This window comes from Lagenorhynchus albirostris, chromosome 13 (assembly GCF_949774975.1).
Source record: "Lagenorhynchus albirostris chromosome 13, mLagAlb1.1, whole genome shotgun sequence".
Lineage (NCBI taxonomy): Eukaryota > Metazoa > Chordata > Mammalia > Artiodactyla > Delphinidae > Lagenorhynchus > Lagenorhynchus albirostris.
This window is the reverse complement of record NC_083107.1, coordinates 66,857,313-66,875,567: the sequence shown is the minus strand read 5'-3', so window position 1 is coordinate 66,875,567 and position 18,255 is coordinate 66,857,313. Positions and strand designations below refer to the sequence as shown.

The 18,255-nt window shown below is 50.5% G+C and overlaps 1 protein-coding gene across 1 annotated transcript in view; it reads left to right on the top strand.

The window, feature by feature from the left end:
* Window positions 1–11,608, top strand: part of TOGARAM2 (TOG array regulator of axonemal microtubules 2) — a 39,302-nt gene extending 27,694 nt beyond the window's left edge. The window contains 3 exon segments of the mRNA XM_060168967.1: window positions 7,237–7,323; window positions 11,264–11,547; window positions 11,549–11,608. Coding sequence (XP_060024950.1) covers window positions 7,237–7,323; window positions 11,264–11,547; window positions 11,549–11,608 — 431 coding nt within the window.
* The last annotated feature ends 6,647 nt before the right edge of the window (window positions 11,609–18,255 follow it).

Below are 18,255 nucleotides of genomic sequence, written 5' to 3'. Positions count from 1 at the left end.
GGCATTGATTGGCTCTCAGGCCAAATATTTCCCCAGAGGTTGTGTAGGGCAGGGGTGGGCAGCCCAGGGCCTCCCAGGTTCTTGGTTGGCAGGCTTTTCCATGGGACGTCCACCTGTTAGAAGTGGAGGAGATGTGGAGAATATCTAGTCTTGCCTCCTCATGGTACAGGTGATGGAAATGACTCACCCCAGGTCACACAGCACCACAGTGAGTGAGCCAACAGGGCACTGATGGGAAAACAGATCACGATTGCCAAGAAGGAGCTAGGAGGAGTTGTCAAATTTTTTCAGTTGTAGAGATGGTAGCAGGGGATGTGGCTTGTATGGGGACCAGGCAGGATGCTGGTGAGACAGTAGGGTAAGCCTGTTGAAGAGGACAAAGGTGGCCACCCTTGTTGTCTGACATGGGAGTCAAGCTGGGACCCATTGGCTTTTTGAGCATGGAATGAATGAGGGTTGCCTTTTAGGAAGACTGGGGCCAGGGCTTGGGGTGGGAGGGATTTGGGGTGAGGGGTGGAGAGTGAGGGTGGAATGGAGGCTTGGGGGAGGAATGAAAAGAACAAAAAGGCGGGAGCTATGGGAGAGACATCAGGAAAGGCAGGAGCTCCTCTGTTCCTTATGTGCTTTGCAGGAGCACATCTTGGTCCTTGAACGTTAGGTGGAAATCTTGGTGCTGATACTTCTGTTATCCATCCTTTCGTAGATGATTAGACGGTGCTATTTGTGTATCTAGTACACAGACTGAAGTGCAAGTTTGAAACCTCCGGTGTGTGAGAACGTAGTACATGATAGACGTATGTCCAGACCAGTAGAACCACGAGTTTTCACAACCTAATCTTGCCTTGCTGTGAGGAAATGTATGATCTGAGAACCGCTGTTGGCTTGTTGCCATATGTCCCGATGAACACAGAGCAATGTCCTGCCTCTAGGACGTGCCGAGCATCCCCGTGGTGCGGCTGGAAACACTGCCTGGCGCACCCACCCCTCCTCCCCATACTGCACCCTGGCCTGAGTGCAGCTCCCTGGGGCTGGGACAGCAGCTGTGTCCTTGGCTGGAGCCTCCAGGAGACGTTTCAGTTACAAATCAAAGGTCTGGTCAGGCCCTTCTCCGCCTCTCGAGATCATAAATATGGTCAATTTCCTCTCTTCATCTCAGAGGGAATTTATGATTTGCTCAGTGTGTTGCTGTAGAACAAACAAAATAAATCCAGCTCTAAATTACGGCTTGTTCTCGGCGCTGCTCTGGGTAAGTGAGATTGCTGTTGCCAACAACCGAGGCTCTTGGTAAATCACCGCGGGCCCTGTATTTATTGGGAAAACCTGCATCAAACAACATAGGCTTTAGCTATTTGAAGAGACTAAGCACCCTTGTCTGGCGAGAGGAGCTTTTAACGCTTCCCCCTCCAGGTGTTTTAGTTTCCCCTTTTTGCCTTTGAGTCGGCCTCCTTCTGCACGCTGGAGCCTTGGAACTTTGGGCTGCAGAATCTGGTGTCTCATACTGTCGCAAGACTCGGATCCCCTCCACGTGGGGCCCTGCTGTTTCCATTTGGGCTGGACACGCTGGAAAGGGGACCTGGGGATGGCCTGCTTCTGTGATTTGACCACACCTTGAGGCAGGTTGCAGCAACCAGGAAGATGCCTATACTTCTCCTTTCCTCCTGGGACAGGGTCTCCTTGGGGAGGGCTGACGATGCTCCTTCTGGCCCATCAGCCGGAGGATTTGGTGCCGGGAGAATGGAGGCAAGTGAGAGGGGCACTGCCCTTCTCCCTAATCCTTAGGTCAGCGCTAGGCTGGAATGGAATGGGGTCAAAGGGATGGATGGAGCCCACTCACCCCCTGGCACAAGGCTCCAGAGTGTCACGTCCAGGGTGTTGGCTCCAGGTCATTTGAGCAGGCGTGGTCAAGGGCTTTGCTGTGAGCCATACTCTCTCAACCCAATCAGCAGCGTTGCTTTTGGAAGTGTTCTTAACTGTGACGTAAGGATCCGGCTTCTAAATCCGTGAAGGTCAGAACTGGAGGGATTAGGTTGCCAATGAGAATTCATCACTGTCAGGGAGTACCAGGGGTGGAATCAAGCTCTCCCAGGGAATGGTTCTCTTCTGCCTGGAATGGTCTAGGCCTGGCCTGCAGAGGGAAAAACGGATGCAAGTAATGAAATTTCCCACTGTCCCAGGGGACTAGGTGGTGGACACAGAGGCTGGGGCGGGTGTGACAGGAGAGAAGGGTGTACATCTTCCTTCCCATATCACCCAGGCTGAGCCCGGGCAGCTCTAGTCGACCTTTAGCACCCAGAGGCCCCTCCTGGAAGTGGCGTGGAGCCCTTCGAGCAGCGGGAGCTTTCTCCCAAGCCGGATTCTTCATGCCCCAGGAGGGATTCTGGGCTCCAGGCTGGAGAGGAGCTGTGAAGTGCTGTGAAATAAATGTGTGGAGAGTCACAGCATGTTACTGTTTGTTTCCTGCTCAACGAGGGCCAAGGAGGTCAAGAACACAGGTGAGGCAGGCCGTCTTTTGGCACAAGGTCCAGATCGCACAGCCAAACTGGGAGGTTGGTCTTCTTAGGTGACCTCTTGATTCTGGAATTGGGTGACAAAATCGACACATCAGCCACCACGTCTCTCCCAGTCCCTTCCTTTTCCCTAGGGTGAGTGGGGCGGTGATGTGCTGGTTGACAGAACAGGTGGGATTTCTGCCCATGTCTCCTTCTGGGGGACAGTAAAAAAGGAGACGTTGGGAGCCTTGTTCCCTGACCTCTGCCCTCTGTCACTGCCTGCCTTAAGGCCTCTCTGGGGCTGAGCCTGGAGTGGCACCCTTTCTACTCCTCACCGAGACCCTCTGATTTCTAGGGAGTTGTTCCAGGGATAAGGCAGTTCCTCAGCAGACTGGCTGGTTCTGTCTTTAGGCTCTGTTACAGGGTTAGTTACAGAAGACACTTCACTAATTAAAGCAGCAGGCTGCTGACAGCTCACCGCACTCCTGGTTAGACTGAACGCCGGAAAAGTTCTCTTAATGTAGTGCAGCCCCTGGCCAGTACTGGAGGGAGCAGATAAACTCAGAAATGGGCAGCTTCAGATCTACAATACTTCTGCTCTTTTGCTCTGACTTTATTTAGTTTTTTATTATTATTTTTAAAAAATAAATTTACTTATTTATTTATTTTTGGCTGCATTGGGTCTTCATTGCTGCACGTGGGCTTCCTCTAATTGTGGTGAGGAGGGGGCTACTCTTCGTTGCGGTGCGCGGGCTTCTCATTGCGGTGGCTTCTCTTGTTGCGGAGCACGGGCTCTAGGTGTGCGGGCTTCAGTAGTTGTGGCATGCGGGCTCAGTAGTTGTGGCTCATGGGCTCTAGAGCGCAGGCTCAGTAGTTGCGGCACACGGGCTTAGTTGCTCTGCAGCATGTGGGATCTTCCTGGACCAGGGCTCGAACCCGTGTCCCCTGCATTGGCAGGTGGATTCTTAACCACTGCACCACCAGAGAAGCCCCTGTAAATACAATTTTGACTTTGTTCCTTTCATTTAATACCACCCAGTTTCCCATGCTGTTATGTAGTCTTTCTAGTTAACTTAAATAATATTTATATAAACTTTATTTTCCTCCACTGTAAAAGTCATACTTATTAATTATTGAGAAAGTGAAAAATATGAAGCCTTCGGAAGGAAAAAAACTTACAGTCCCAACTCCTCAAAGAAACCATTATTAACATTTAGCATTTTTTATGTTAGGTATTTTTTTCTGTGCATCTTTGTGTATAGCGTCATGATAATATTACACATTTAAATTTGCATCCTTCTTTAGAAGAAGCAGGCGTGAGCATTACATATAATGACACACTTGAGTCACTTTTACCAGTTCCGTCACGTGCTGTGGCATAGCCTGTAGTTTTCTGTTTCAGTGGATCTTTCCCAGTTTTCCTGCAATGAACAGACCTAGTTTTCCTGGCCACGGAGAATTTGGCTGTGTGACATATTATAACTTACTGAGTCTTGTGCTTATTGCTGGGAGCCCGGTTTGACTGCAGTGTCTTTGCTGCCACTGTCCACGTAGCATGCTTCTTATGTTTTCTTAAAAGCTCTTCTCTGGCTTCCCGGCAGCCTGGGGATGACGTGGCTCAGTGACCTTGGGGTTTGGCTGAATAGAACAGGTGAGAGGCCCGCTAGACCTCAGCCCCACTGTGGGGAGGGGAGGCTAGGTCCAGGGAGGCCAAGGTGTCTGGCTTGCCAGCCCGTGGCTGTTTTCTCTATATTGAAGGGCTTTGCTTGCCCCTTTGCATGGGCAGCACCAAAGCCAGTGTGGCTTCCTTGTGGTGTGGAAGAGAAGCCTATGAAAACCCTGGGCTAGGCTAACAGAGCAGGATTTTTAAGTTTTTGAAAGTTAGATTCCAGCCTCTTAATTGGACACCCTACCATGAAGGTTGCTGGGCTTTCAGAGTATTTTAGGTAATAATAGTGATAGTAGCCACAATAACTGATACTTGCATAGTAATTATCTGCTCAAGGCACTATCCTAAGCAGTTCTATGAGGAAGGTACGAGTATTATCCCTGTTTTACAGACGGGTAAACTGTGGTTTAGAGAGGGTAAGTGACTTGTCCAACGTCACACAGTAAAACATGGAAGATCCAGGCGATCTGGACCCAGAGTCCACCCCCTTAGCTGCTGTCTCATTAAACGTGGGTGTGACCTGAAAGGTGAGCCATCACTATGGAAGTAGTCAGAGGCAGAGAGGCAGCTCCTTGGGGTGGTGTCTGGGGTTTATAGACCAGTTTGGGCCAACTTAGTGTCTCTGCTTCAACATTGCCTTGTTCGCATAAGCATTTATTGGGCGCCTGTTGTGTGCCTGGGAGCATGGCTGGCACAGATGTCTGCTGGATGTGCATTTTCAAGTAACCCCCAGGTTCTTCACTTCTCTCAGGCTCTGGGAGGCCATGCCAGTGGCCAGGAGAGGGGAGGTCTAGCGGCACCCATAGAGTGTCCTGGGCTGAGTGTTGATGGGGGAGAGCAAGGAGGGAGAGGGCCTTGTTGTCAGAGGTGAGCTCATGGCTGATGATGGGGGTGGGACAAACAGAAGCACCTGGAAACAATAATGCAGGTGATGCTGATATAGAGCTCTCTTCTTACACATTTACAGGTTTACCGGGACACCCTGAGACCACTTCTCGCTAACTGAAATGTTCTAGAGTCTGGCCTCTCTTTTATCTCCCAGAACAAATTATTTTAAAGACTCTGGACTTACGGATGGAGCTTTTGCAAGCTGCAGAGATGTACATGGGTACATTTTCTGCTCTATATTTCCGACGGGTCTCAGCAGGAGAGCAAGGGAAGTAGGAGTTAGCTCTCAACTAGAATGGTTTCCTGATGGGAAAAACAAAGCTTTGCTTGTACATCTCTGGGGATGCTGGGGCTCTGTGCTGAGGTATGGAAGGAGCTCAGAGAAGGTGGAACCTGCCTGGAAAGACTTCCTTAGGCAGGTTGCTCAGCTCTGTCCCCTGCAAAGAGAAATCTGGCCTTGAGATGGTCAGCGGCTGGAAGTCCAGGACACACTTGCTGGGGCTGCTGTGGTAACGCACCTCGCCTCCCAGACAGGCGCAGGAAGGCCCACAGCCGCATCCCTGAGGAATGCATTTTGCTGTTTGCCCACCTCCCATGGAATTCTGCTGTGCCTGCTGTGGTTGCAGATGTTGGGAGCTGGGGATGCTGGGTGCCTCCAGGGGTCATGGGGAGGAAATCCAGGGGAAAAAGGAGATGGGTCCTGCCTTGTTGATTTTCTAGGTTAGCATCCCTTTCTTAGGTGAAGAGTCACTTTCCTCACCTTGCTCGTCCGTCTTTTGTGAGGGATGCAGGACTTCAAGCTTAATAGTTTGGGAAACCAGGAGACGTCAGCTGGAACGGGGAAGAAGGAGCAGCTTCTAAACTCGGTAGCTGTGGGATCCGGCTGGAGTTGACTTTAGAAATAACAATCAAAGAACATCAGAGAGCCTCTTTATCCCCAAACATCCCCCAGCCCATTTGCTGGGGTTTCACCATTAGTGGTTCATCTCTAATAAACACTCCTTTAAGATCCCAGTGGAGAAGAGCGCGGGGCTGCAGCCTTCACCCATGGGTGTGGCTGGGTAGCAGGGGACCTGGGCTCCTGGGGCAGTGTGGCTGGAGTGCTCGCTGTAGGGGTGCTGGAAGGTTATAAATAAACTACTGAGATCATATGCGCTCCCCCCACCCCTAACCTGCACATTCCCTCCTCTGACCCTACCAGAGCCAGCCAGGGGCTTCTGCTCCTGACAAGGTGACCAGCCATCAGGGTTTACCAGGGATGTGGGGCTTTCGGTGCTAAAATGGGGAAGGTCCTGGGCAGACTGAGACGTGTTGGTCACCCTAGCTCCAGAACCCCAGGCTCTTGCTTACATGAGCATGGATCCTCCCACCGTGTTAGAGTTCACGTTCAAGTGTCTGTCTCCTCCGCCAAGGAGTCTCTTGAGGGGGACGAGGAGCAGAAAGACCAGGTCTTATTTAGTTCTCAGCTCCATGCTTATTATTTAGAGGGTATCAGTAAATTTTCAACGTGGAAATAACCGACCATCTGGTAGTGGGTACATTCTATTGGTTAGAGCCCAAGTTCGGGCTTTGAGGAGAGCCGTGATTTCTGAACTCCGATCCTAGCCCTTTACTGACCTTTGGTATAATCGTGGCTCAGTGCCTCAGTTTCCCCTAAAACTGTATCTCTATATCCACATCTACATCTATTCATCCATCTATCTCTATATATCATTCACCTATCTGTTATCTATCATCTACAGCTATCGTATATAATACTTCATCTATCATCTACCTATTATCTATATCTATCACCTACTTGTCTGTCTACCTACCTCTCGACTATTTAGCTATTTCTATCTCATCTATCAATCGTGCACCTGTCATCAATCATCTATATCTACGTATTGATCGGTCTATCGATCTACCTACCTCCTTTGCCCCAAAGCTCACAGCAGTTTTGAGGAAGCACAGACAATATCTATGGATCTATGGGAGTAAATGGGGCCTGTGATAGTGTAACTATCACTTCCCCAAACACCCCATGTACATTCACTTTTTAAAGTGGCCCCATTATAACCTGGAAAAATTAATTCAGCTTCCCAAAGCGGCTCTTCTCCATGTAGGTGCTGCGGGTACCTAGGCCTGAACAGTTGGTGCCTTCGCTCGGGCCACAGCATCATGGCCACTGACATTCTCCGTCTCTCCCAGACACCCTTGGCCTCCTACGAGCGTTTGCTGGGCGGGTGCGTTTCCTGAGTGGCCGCGCAGTGCTTGATGTCACAGAACGTCTATCCGGTGAGCATCCAGCCTCCCAGCCCATCTCTGTTCTTCTCTCCTGGCATGTAGTTGAACCACCTACTTATCTTAGACCAAAAATCATCAACTAATCCCCACAGACCATTTAAAAAAGTTGATAATCTGCTTTAAAAAATAATTCCCACATTGCCAGAGACAATCTTTGTTTTGGGTCAAAATGAGGCAGGTCTGTACATAGCCAAAATAGTTTTAAAGAAACTATTATGCATTTCTTCCTCTTTGCAGATGGGGCTTCCACTAGCCCCACAGGGTACCTTTGTGTGAATCAGAAAAATCCACCTCTCGGGGTCAACACCACCTCATGGTGCCTGGCTGGGTCAGCAGCAGCTCTGTCGCTCTGACCTTGGGCAGGTTACTTAACAGGTTACTGAACTTGCCAAAAGCCTCCTCCCCCATCCTAGGAGGGTCCCACCTAGGCAGGAGGCAGGAGGACCCAATCTGTTCTCTAGACTCCCAAGGGCCCCCCTAAGATCCACATGGATCATGCCACCCCCAGCTTACATCCTTGCGTGGCTCCCAAGCAGTCTCCAGGATGGTGTCCAGGGTCCCCGGAGTGCCCCACAGGTCACTGCCTGGCCTTCTAGCCTCTGCCCCTTTTATTCACCCCCAGTGATATGCACTGGGTTATTTACTCCTCATAACAACCTCACAAGGAGGGTGTGGGTTCCATGGTTGTCCCTTTTGTAGAAATAAGAAACAGGGAGCTAAGGAAGGTTAAGGTCCCTTGACTAGTAATCCAGGATTTGTCTCCGGGAGCTGGGCTGCAGAGCCAAGCCCTCAACCTCTGTACGGTGCTGCCGTTCCTTGGGTGGCCCCTGCCTTGGCCTCTGGGCGCCAGCACGTTGCAGGGGCAGACCTCCCATCCTCTCCCCGTTGCCTGCCCACGGGCAAAGCCCTTCTCACTCTCCTTCCTCCACCGGTGCCCACTTGGTCTGGCATCGCCTCCTCTGTCTCCCTTCTCCCTGGCCCTCCGGCCTGAGTTTCACATGCCAGCCTCAGTCGCTGGCCCAGTCAGGGCCTCCCAGCATTGAGCTCTCTGGGGGTGAACTCGGTGCATGTCGCCTGCCCAAGGGCGTCATTCCCACTCCTCTGCCGCCCCATCTCTTGCTCCTGGCCTTGCCTCTGCGCCCTGGTTCAGTCCTCCCCGTGTCCCTGGAGTGGCCCCTTACTTCCAGTCCAGGAGCCAGACCTGCTCCAAGCAGATGGCGCGAGTGAGGCCAGGATGGGGGCTACGATGCAGCTGCAGTGCCAGGCTGTGGGTGCCTTGGGGTGAGAATGGGGTCACGTAACTGAGACCACGTTGGGTATCAGACAAGGAACTCTTTTCTGTTACTCAAAATCAGCATTCTCTGATTACCTGTCCTTGTACAGGTAATTTATGGGCCCCAGAGGCGAGTGGGTATCCATTTACTGTACATATTACCCTTCTATTTCCAAGAGACCTCAAAAACAAGAGTTTCTACATAGTTCTATTAACTCTGTGTCAGCCAGGAACAGGGAAGAAAATTTCAATTGACGCAAGGCGTGGACTCACAATAGCACAGCTTAACGCAGGAGTAAATCTTTTGCTAATTACTTCAGCTGCCTTTTAAGCTCGATTTTAATGGGTTTTTCCTCGTGATGCCCCCCTACCAGCTCCTGGGCCACCCGCTCCCCGCCGGCAGGTGAATGTGGTCTAAGGGTGGACGTGAGCTTCCTGGGGCCGGGGTGTAGATGCCTCGCTGCGGGAGGAGAGAGTCCAGGGGTGAGGCGCCAGGAAGGAGGAGTGGGGGAGGTGTGGCAGGTTAGGGGCAGGTGAACCCCTCACCATTTGGTGGGGTCAGGGGAGCCCTGCCTGGGCCTGGCTCCTGCGATAGTTTTCACCTCCGGTTGCAGCAGAGATTCAGTGGAGGTTTAGGAAACCTTTGAGTTAGAGTTGTTCAGTACAGGTGGTTAATCGGATGATTAGTTTTCTTTCTGTTCCCTCTGGCTGCCCCCCTTCCACCTCCCCTTGCCCCTCCCACCCTCCCACCACCCTTGGGGCTGACCAGCTGGCTTTAGGGTTAACTGTGCCCTCCCTTCTTAGCCTTTTTCCAGCACAGGTAACATAACTCTCACCTCTTGGCCCCATTTTATGAAGTTGGCGCAGCTGGCGTGGCTCACTGGGTGCAGTCCTGCCTTCCCAGGAATGAGGACCACCTTGACTTTGGAGGGCTCTGTGTCACCGGGAGCCCCCGGGGAGGCCCCCAGTGTGGGGTGCAGGAATCTTGAGGGTATGGCCAGAGAGTCAAGGTACACATTTCATGGGAGATGGCACAGTGAGAGAGTCAGGCTGAGCTGAGGGGGGCCCGGGCCATCCTCTCCGGTTCCCCACTGTCCCAGGCTGGGTCTGAAATCAGAGGAACCCTACAGGGCCCCCGCTGCAAAATATCCTGGTGGGTTGGATGAAGTTGATGAAGGAAGAACAAATTGGGGATTTCTCTAAAAATAAAACAAAACTCCAGACCAGCCTCTAAAACGTGGAACTCCAAGAGGTTTGGGGCAGCAAGAGGTGGGAAGAGCGTGGGCTTTAGAGTCAAGGAAGGCTTGGCCTCTGTCCTCTGCTCTTGTTAGCTGTGGGATCTGGGGCCAGCTCCTCGACCCCTGAGTGTTGGTTTCCTCTGCTGTGAAACAGACGAGTGTCCTGCCTCTTGGGTGAGAGTGAAATGGCGTCACAGATGCATAGCTCTGAGCCCTGGACTCAGGCTCCGGCAGTGTTAGTTTCCCGGGTGTGTCTCAGCTCAGGGAACTTTCCAACTTCTTTGTCCCATAAATAAATCAAGTGCTTCTCTAAGCGTTGTTTGCCTTCACCAGGACTTATCCTTTGGCGGGATGACAGGCAGCGTGCTGATTGTCAAGCAAGTATTTGCACGAACGCACGTAGGGTGACGCGGCCAAGGCTGCGGGCCAGAGCAACCCCTCTGAAGCGGCTTGGGGTACCCCTTGATGAGGCCTTGACGTTGGAGGCAGCCCTGCAATTACTGTGTGACGGAGAGCCTGCTGGCAGGTTTTAGCCTGTCTCTGGGTTTTCTGGGGTCTCGAGAAGGCAGGGGGCCTGGGGTAACCAGATTTGGGGCGTTCTTCACTGGAATGAAGGGTCTGTGCAGAGCTTGATGGTTTCCAAAGCACGTTCATGCCTCCTGCATCACTGCTGGGCTTATCGTGAGGTGTGGCATCGAAACTGGGGAGGCCGTGCTGGTTTTATCTCCCACTGGCTGTTCTATCTTCCAGAATGCTTCATTTGAGAGTCTCGACCTTTCTTCCTAGTACAAGTTTTCGCTGTGTGAACTCTCCTAGGTGGTAATGCAGATTAAAGCACTACTAGGACCAAGTTACTCTTTGTCACATGCCTACTTGCATAGATACTTCGCCTACACGTATTATCTAACCTCTAACAGTCTTAAGAGTTTGGTTCAGAAAATTATTATCCTTACTTTACAGATCAGGCAACAGGCTCAGAAAGGTTGAGTGGCTTTCTCAAGCTCACACAGCTAGTAAATAACAGAGGCAGGATAGCAATCCAGATGCGTCTGCCTCTTTCCTTCGCCCTGGGCCTCAGGGACCAGTTATACTGTCATATGCCCTGAGCCCTTTCACCTTCGCATACCCCTTCCTCTGTAAAAAAAATGTTTAAAAGTGTACTTTAAGACTGGTTGGTAGGAACACAAATAGAAATCAGGCTGGATAGCTTCAGACTTTTTTCTTCTGATTTTAAAAGAATTTAAAACATTTCCATGGGCCCCTAAGTGTGTTATGAGCCCTAGGTAGTGCGTCTAATGGATTAGTGGGCCCTGCTGGGTTGCCTGCCTTTTGGGGGACAGAGTTGGTGTCCCCAGAGAAGGCAGTGGGAGAGAGAGAGAGTGCTTGACTCAAGTAACTCTCCCTCTTTTCTGCCTGACAGTGTTGGTGGCCTCAGTTTACCCCCGAAAGCCCCAGGCCGTGGAGCGCCACGTACTTCCGGTCCTCTGGTTCTTCCTGAATAACATGATCGGGAACGGCATCCTGCCCGGGCGCGGCGGGAACGTCTGCACGGCCGTCTGCCGGCTTTGCAGGAGCCTCCAGGGGCAGATGGGCTCCGGGCTGCAGGACTTGGCCGCCAGCCAGCCAAAGCAAGTCCTCAAAACGCTCCAGGAGCTCTTAGACCCGGAATCCCTGTGAGACAGCCCCAAGGTCACTGACGGGGCGCGGGGGGAGGGCACCTGACAGCAAGACAACTGGCAGCTCACGCCCCTTTCATCTGGATTAAAGACAGATCTCGAATGAGCAATCGTTATTTTTATCTTATTTTATTTTTATGATGGAATAATCTCCTGGTCTACTTTCCCATAGAGTTCCAGATGTACATAGTGTATTTTGAGGTAGAAATAAAATAATTACTTATTTTTCTAAGGTTTTATTATCTTGGACTTTTTTACCCCCACAGAATTTTCTAGCTAGGTTTACGACAAAGAAAACAAAACATGATATGGAAACAACCTATGTGCCCATTTTTGGATGAATGGATAAAGATGATGCAGTGCATGCGCGCGCGTGCGCACACACACACACACACACACACACACAGAGGAATACTATAAGCCATAAAAAAGATGCAATCTGGTGACAACATGGATGAAACTTGAGGGTATTATGCTAAGTGAAATAAATCAAATGGAGAAAGACAAATACCATAAGATTTCACCCATATGTGGAATATAAAAGAACGAAAGCAAAAAACAAAGAAAAAGAACAAACCAAACAGATGCAAACAAATACAGAGAACAGAGTAGCAGCTACCATAGAGGAAGGGGCATGGTGGGGGGAGAGCAAATAGGGTAAAGGGAATTAACTGTATGGTGATGAATAGAAACTAAACCTTTGGTGGTAAGCTCACTGCAATGTATACAGAAGTCAAAATATAATATTGTACACATAAAAAATTAAAAAAGAAAACAAAACACGACCACAGCAAAACCAGCTGCTGATGCTACTGAGACGAAGAATGAGGGAGAAAAGTATAGCACAGATCCCCATGTTGCAGACCATTTTGGGGCATAGCTCCTATCTGGGCGCAGCTGGAAAAGCCCTCCTGAACCCAGAGACCCTGAGTAGGCCATTCAAATCCAGCCCATTTGTCATAAGCCTGATTTGGGGTGAACATAAGCATCTCTGGGGGACATCCTGCTTCTGCTTTACAAAATCTTCAGGGCAGCATCCTATGTCCTATGTCCTATGGGAACATTCTAACAGGATCTAAAGGCAAGGAGAGTTTGACATTGGCGTTACTGACAGCCTTCTCTGGAAGGTGGCTTCCTGGCTCGTTCTGAAGAGAACTGGATGATGATTCACATTTGAAATACCATAAACAAAAGGACTGGGTGAAGCACAAAGCACCATGGTGTGCAGATGTCATGTGGGAGCTCTGAAACCACACAGGTTACTCCAGCTGGGCTGGATGGGATCGTGGACCTGGAGAGGTGTGTTGGACGCAGGCTGGACCAGAACACGAAGAAGGTGGAGCCACTGATGGAGCAACGAGAGGAATGGGAAATGGGGTCCTGGCAGTGAGAGGGGGATGGATGCCAAGGGCTGGGGCTCTGGACACAGTAGGAGTGTCTCTGCCTTGCCTGGGGGCAGTGGCCGGCTGACAACAGTGTGACCAGAAAGAACTAGAGCTCAGATCGTGACCTCAAACACATGGGTAAGGTGAAGGCTGAAGGGGCAGCATCCCAGTCCCAACCCAGGAGCCAGACCCACAGCAGCAGTCTGGGGCAGATCCAGATGGCCAGGCCCTGAGGCCCAGCTTCACGCCAGCAGGTTTTCTGCCAGGCCCACCAGTGGACCCCTCTCCACTGTCACCCACCCCGAGGTACAACATCGGTCCACTTCTCTCTTCTGAGCCCCTCCTGAGAGTGTGGGGCAGAGCAGGCTGGGAATCTTCTGATCAGCTCATGCAATGTTGCCAGGTGTAACTAGGCTGCCCCCCCTTGCCCCCCTTGCCACGAATGCCCTGGGGTGAGCCTGGGCGTGGCACAGTCATCCTGGGACTTGGGCTTTTAATAGGCAGCTTAAGTGTGCTGGGTAATTTCAGCCACAGCCTTAGCGGCTTCTCACCTCTTTGTGACCTTAGCAGGGACTTCCCCGGCACCACCATGCCCTTTGTTGATTCCGACTGACCGGGCAAACGTCAAAGATGCCCAAGAGGCTGAATTTAAACTTTTACACAATTTAATTAATTGAGTTTGCTTGGAGTCTGAGCAGACGTCTTCAGTTTGAGACTGACATTTTCTGCTGGTCAAGATCCTAGAGCCTATCAGAATATTTCAGGATTTTTTAGAACTGTAGGAGCCCAAGGATTTTGAAGGCAGAAATTAAGCTCAAAGACGTTGCCCTGTCTGCCTGCATTTGGGTCCTGCCTTCTGTCTTCAAACCGGAAGCTTCCCATCTCCTGTGCTCTGTACCCATCCTCACAGGTGGGTGTTTAAAATAACTGAAAACAGCTGAAAAGCAAAGAATAAATCTTTGCATGGTTCTTTTCCCTTCACTATTTCAGGTTTTAATCTAGTCTCTGGGCAGCTGGGCTCTGAGGGCAACACCCCTGGCACAATCTCAGTGGGGAGGCTGGGTGGAAATTTTGTCTCAAAAGTTTCCCACATCATTACTTTTAAAACAAAGGGAAGACAGCTTATTAGTAACCTGGGCCTGTTGGGAGTGCCTGCAGGACTGAGACCTAATGGGAAATGAAGATTGTCCTGAGAGCCACGGCGGGTTTGAGCAGAGCCCACCTCATTCTTTGCTTGGCTGGCTGTGCGTGTAGCCAGGAGCTCTACTTACTCAAGGTGCTCTTGGGGTGGGAATATAGCATCGAGCTATGGAAGAGCTTTTTTCTCTCTCTCTCTCTCTTTCTCTCTCTCCATTGTGAGAATCAAGAACCAAAGTCTTGTCTGAGAACATGTAACTGCTTAGGAATTCCTTGCTTGGGAATTGTTGAGATTTTAGGAAAATTGTTTTACAGGCCCCACTTCTTATCTTATTCTCTCTTCCCTGCTTCATTTCTTGCCTCCTGAGTGCAGAAATGTTTCTCCATTCTCATTGTACTTCGGAATCGTCCAATGAGATTTTTAAAAATGCTGACACCTGGGCCCATCCCCGGGGATTTTTGTTCCATGGGTATGGGGTAGGGCCCAGACGGCTGTCTTTTCTCCTTTTCTTTTCTTTCTTTTCTTTTCTTTTCTTTCTTTCCTTTCCTTTTCTTTGTTTCCTTCAGGCTTTATTGAGGTATAATTGACATATAACATTGTGTAAGTTTAAGCTGTGCAGTTGTAACCAAACCAGATTCATTTGCTTGACACACAGGAAGCTAAACGCTGAGATGCTGAGGTCTGCAGCAGAGAAAGGTTTTCTAAGGCAGCCAAGCGAGGAGCTGGAAGAACGTTTCAGATCTGCTTCCCCAGAAGGTGAGGGGCTGGGATATTTGTAGGATAAAGAAGCAGGGGGGTTCTGAGGCGTGGGGAGTGTGGGGAAAGGTGATTGGAGATAAGAAAAAAGGTGAGGTAAGAAAAAGATTGCGTTCTGTGCAGGTGCAACTAGGCTACGTGCTTCTTCATGGGACACATGTTCAGAAAATGGTGGCCTTAGCATGTTCTGAGGGTGAAGTTTTTGGCCCTCTGACTTCAAAAGGTCATGACACTTAACGCATGCACAGTTGGAGGGTCAGTTGTCCCAACCAGTCTTAACTGGCCTGAGCTGGGCAACAGCTGACTCCAAGCTCCTGGAAAACAACTTGGGCAAACGTGTTATTGTTTAGGCTATGTAATGCTAGGAGGACGTGCAAGTTTTTGTGAAAACAATTAAAGCGAGCTTGATCAGTGTAGGCAGCTTATAGCTATTATTTATTAATCAGGTTATAGTTTAATGGATCTAACCGATGACTAGCCTCGGCTTCACAATGTATTGTTTGATACGCTTACATATTGCAGAACGATGGCCGCCACAGCCGTAGCTCAAGCCTCCGTCCGGTCACATAATTGCAATTTCTTTTTTGTGTTGAGAATATCTCAGATTTACTCTCTTGGCCACATTCACGTGTATAATACAAAACTGTTAGCTATAATCACCCTGCTGTACAGTAGATTCCCAGAATTTATCAGCCTTTTGACTGGAAGTTTGTACACTTTGATCCATGTCCCCCCATAGTCCCCACCTCTGGCCCCCACCTCCCCAACCCCTGGTAACCACCACTCTACTGTCTGTTTCTCCGAATTCAGCTTTTTTAAATTCCACGTATAAGTGAAATCATACAGTATTTGTCTCTCTCTGTCTGACTTATTTCACTTTGCAAAATGACCTCGTTTCATCCAAGTTGTTCCAAATGGCAGGGTTTCCTTCTTTCTTATGACTAAATAGTATTCTGGGGTGTGTGTGTGTGTGTGTGTGTGTGTGTGTGTGTGTGTGTGTATGTGTGTGTGTGTGTGTATCTCACATCTTCTTGATCCATTTCTTTTCTCTCTTCTCTTTTTTCTTTTCTCTACAAGTGATTCTAATGGGTGGCCAAATTCTGAAACCACAGTAAATCAAAGGTATAGAAGGTGGCAGTGGCTTTGGCCCTGTGGGTGCCTGGCCTGCCAGCTCTTCCCAACTGGCAGCCCTGGGGTGTCCTGGGCTGGGGACAGAGGCTGACTGAGGCCAGGCACTGGAGTCAGAGAGGCTGGACTCGAGTGCAGGCACTGTTGCTCCTGGTGTGTGGCCTTGGAGACACTTGTCAACCTCTCTGATCTTCCCTTATCAATCCAGTGTGTGTGTGTGTGTGTGTGTGTGTGTGTGTTGTATATGTGGTAAGTGGGTGGGAGGAGGATGACAATATTGCCCATCTTAACTGGGCTGTTGTGATGATTAATGAGATAATTCTTGTAAATACTTAACAGGAGGCCCTGAGCACAGGAAACGCTTGCCGAATATTGGCCATTATGTTTCTGGAGACATTGCTTTAGGATCCAGGTCTAGGCTCAGCTAGGACCAGGGTCTTGCGGGCTCTGCAGCCCTTGGAGTTGGAGGAGTGGATGTTACCTTGGAGACCTGCGGAGCCTGAGACCCACTGTTAACTTGGCCGGGCTTGTTTCAGAGGACGGAGCATGGTCTGCCCTCTCTGCTGGGAAGCTAGGGCTGCTCTTGCCCCTGGAGCCTGTCACCTCTCCAGTTGCCTTCCCCCTTCTCCTTACTTGACACGTCCCTCACAGCTGCCCTCAGCATCCCCACCCCCTACCCCAGGAGAAATCTGGAAGCTCTTCTCCCTGCAGGCTTGTTCCCTCCCCTCCAAGCCTCTTCTGACTCTCAGCTGGGGGCAGAATGGCTGGGAGGATCTCCGAGCACTTTCTTGCTGAAAGCATTTTCCTTATATTATAATTTGGTCCTGCCAATAGGAAAAGAAAGGAGAAATACTGATGGAAAGGGGGATCGTCTTCCGTCTTCTGGTAATGGAGGGAGGAAAAGGCGCCCCGAGGAGGGAAGACCGGAGGAGGGGTCAGCCTCTCAACGGAGTGTCTGCCATGTTCCTGGTCCGTCATTCTTCTCAACATCTCGTTAGAAAGATATTTCTCCCATTTCCTGCTGAGGAAACTGAGCCTCAGAGATGCTTAATAAGCTACCTCAGCCAACACCTGGGAATCACTGGGACTCTTGTTCAAGTGCAGACTCTGATTCAGATGGTCTGGGTGGGGCCCGAGATCCTTTGTTTCCAATAAGCCCCCAGGGGATGTCCATGCCACTGGTCTGGCAGGGACCACAATTTGGGGGCCAGGCCTTGGGACACAGCTAAGGAGTGGCTGAGCATGGATCTGCACTCAGGGCTGTTTGACTCCAAAGCGCCTGGCATGCTCCAGGCTACTCTATGGCTGCCAGATATTGACCTCCCCTTGGGTCAGTCTGAGCCCCTTGAGAAGACCAGTTAAAATCCCATGGTCTCTTGGAGTTAGTCTGGCCCCAGAGTTCTGCCCTAAAACCTTCAGGGCAGAGAGGGTCTGCTGCATCTGCTCTTATCACCAGGGCTTGCTGCAGACACCTGGCCATCCAACCGTGGCCTTTGGTGGGATAGGATTTGTGCAAATAAATGAAGACCAACCAAATGAGAAATGCAAAGACTCTCTATTCTTTATAGAGCTTGCGATAGCCAGGGAGTCAGCCACAGTCACTCGTGTTCTGGCAGGGACTCAAGGGCAGGTAGAGGAACAGAAAAAGGGGGAGGTTTCAGGTATGCCATGATCAGTGGAGCTGTTGGCCTGGAGAAAGGTGTAGACGCAGTGTGGATCGCGGCCTGCTGGCAACAGCAGCACCTGTGGTGCTTGTTAAAGTGCAGACCCCTAGGTCGTACTCCAGACCTACTGAATGAGACCCCTCAGCCATTCTTATACACCCTCAAGGTCAAGAGCCTGGGGCATCATCCCAGTGCTCTTAGTGGCTGTTAGGTTTCCAGGCTAGCGCACACTTGAGAGTCAGCGTCCCTAAGCCAGTATTTCCCAAATGTGTTTGATGGAAACATTTGCCTGGGGAGGAGGGATGGAGACTGGAGGAGGGAGGGAGACAGGCAACGGGGTCCTTGGGGCCTGGGAGTCTGATCTGCTGGAGATCAGGCCGGTTGCAGAAGCAGTGTCCTAACTGCCTGTTCCCAGCTGGGCTTCAGGAGTCCCCTGGGCAGGCAGGCAGGGCAGCAACACTGTGCATACAGGTTGCTCACTAGGTGGGCGTTTCTGAGTCAGGGACCGTTCAGGGGGTCCAGTTTTGTCCGTATTGTTACTGGGGCTTACTCAGGGAGGCATTATGGCGTCTCTGTGTCCTACTACCTGGTGTTTCAGTGAAGAAGACTCTAACATTTGAAGGTTTTGTTTTGTTTTAATCACAGCTTTATAATTACCTCTCTGT